This window comes from Paramacrobiotus metropolitanus, unplaced genomic scaffold (genome assembly GCF_019649055.1).
Source record: "Paramacrobiotus metropolitanus isolate TYO unplaced genomic scaffold, Prichtersi_v1.0 Parri_scaffold0000251, whole genome shotgun sequence".
Lineage (NCBI taxonomy): Eukaryota > Metazoa > Tardigrada > Eutardigrada > Parachela > Macrobiotidae > Paramacrobiotus > Paramacrobiotus metropolitanus.
Window position 1 is genome coordinate 90,691 of NW_026570471.1, and position 1,426 is coordinate 92,116.

At 47.9% G+C, this 1,426-nt stretch overlaps 1 protein-coding gene across 1 annotated transcript; it reads left to right on the plus strand.

The window, feature by feature from the left end:
- Positions 1 to 172: 172 nt before the first annotated feature.
- LOC129601560 (BTB/POZ domain-containing protein 3-like) lies at positions 173 to 990 on the plus strand. The gene is made up of 4 exons (XM_055500395.1): positions 173 to 242; positions 333 to 562; positions 636 to 758; positions 830 to 990. Exons 2-4 carry the CDS (start codon positions 396 to 398, stop codon positions 849 to 851), a joined length of 312 nt encoding a protein of 103 aa, XP_055356370.1. The 5' UTR covers positions 173 to 242; positions 333 to 395; the 3' UTR covers positions 852 to 990.
- The last annotated feature ends 436 nt before the right edge of the window (positions 991 to 1,426 follow it).

The following is a 1,426-nucleotide window of genomic DNA, read 5'->3' on the forward strand; positions in this document are numbered from 1 at the left end:
ATGCGCTGTTTTAAGAAGGCGGTAGATCGGCTTTCTCCTGTCTTTCCGCGAATCAGGCGTCCAACGAAGCTGACCATGTCAACGCAACATGGTCACCGCAATGCTTAGTGCTACTGCTTACCACCTACAGGAGACAGCACGAGTATAGAAGGACTTACAGCTGACAAGAACTGTCAAAGTTTGTGCGATGATGATGATCAGCCTAGATCAGGGCTCGTGAGTTGTTTTGATAATTAGCGTTTGTAAGTATTTTCCAGTTTCAAGAAACGTCGTTTAAATCTACGAAATTCTTGCTGGAAAGATAAAAGAACTTCATAATTTTTTTGCAACAGGCAGTTTTGTGGACAGGCACTCTCCAGATTCCCGCCAGCCGCGAATACGTGCATTCTGTAATCATGTCTCAGAGTTCGACACTCTCCTCCATCTCATGGTCAGATCGTCGCGGAGGAGTCGAGAAGATCGCTGACTGCATGAAGGAAATGTTAGCCCGTGGAGAATCGAGCGATGTACAGTTCGCGATAGGACGCAGCTATGGCGGAGCGCAGGTCTTTCCAGCTCACAAGTGAGTGCTCGATACTGGCTTGTGCCATATCGTTCTGTAACTGATGGAAAATTGGAAATCTATCTTTATGCAGACTGATCATGAGTGCCCGAAGCAATGTCTTCCACCAGATGTTCTATGGAGCTCTGCCAGAGAAGTGCACGGCTCCCATCGACATTCCGGACATTCTCCCCGAAGCGTTCGCTAACATGCTCAGGTATGTGAAACTGTGCATCCTTCTGATACAGCATCTGCTGATAAAACTCTTCACATTGCGTACATGGCCAGTCTGCAGTTATATCTACACTGATGCCGTGAAAAGCCTCAACGAAGATAACGTTTTTTGAGACGTTGAACTGCGCTGATAAGTACGATCTGCCATCGCTGGTGGATACGTGCTCGTGTTTCATTCTAAGCCAACTCAAAACGGCGAACTGCCTGCAAGTTCTGGAGAAGGTTGGTTCTTGTTGCTCTCATACGTTCGGCTGTGCGTGCTGCCACAATCTCCGCTTCCTCCCCTGTATTTCTTCGCATCTTGTTTGTTGTAGGCGGCTCGACAAACATGTGCAGCGCCTCACATTAAGGAAGAGTGTTTGCGTCTGATCGACGTATCTGCGGGAACGATCTTGCAGTCGGAACAGTTCTGTTCCATCGGACAAGAAGCGCTGCGAAGTATTCTTGAGCGGGATACCTTTGACGTAGACGAAACTGCCATCTACTCATCGCTTGAAAGGTACTGGAATTTCAGAGCAGCTAATTGCTTTTGCTGGCGGTTTGGGCGGGGGGGGGAGGGGGGACGGTTCATTGTACTGTCCCTTAAAATTTAAATTTGAGGAAATGCAGTACATACATCATATTATGCATCTGTTTCGAGCTCGGCGATGC

Excerpts from the sequence above, each read along its gene's own strand:
- LOC129601560 (XM_055500395.1), top strand. The coding sequence starts at position 396 with ATGTCTCAGAGTTCGACACTCTCCTCCATCTCATGGTCAGATCGTCGC. Across the intron at positions 563-635 it reads CAGGTCTTTCCAGCTCACAA|ACTGATCATGAGTGCCCGAA; the intron begins GTGAGTGCTCGA and ends ATCTTTATGCAG. Across the intron at positions 759-829 it reads GCGTTCGCTAACATGCTCAG|TCTGCAGTTATATCTACACT; the intron begins GTATGTGAAACT and ends GTACATGGCCAG.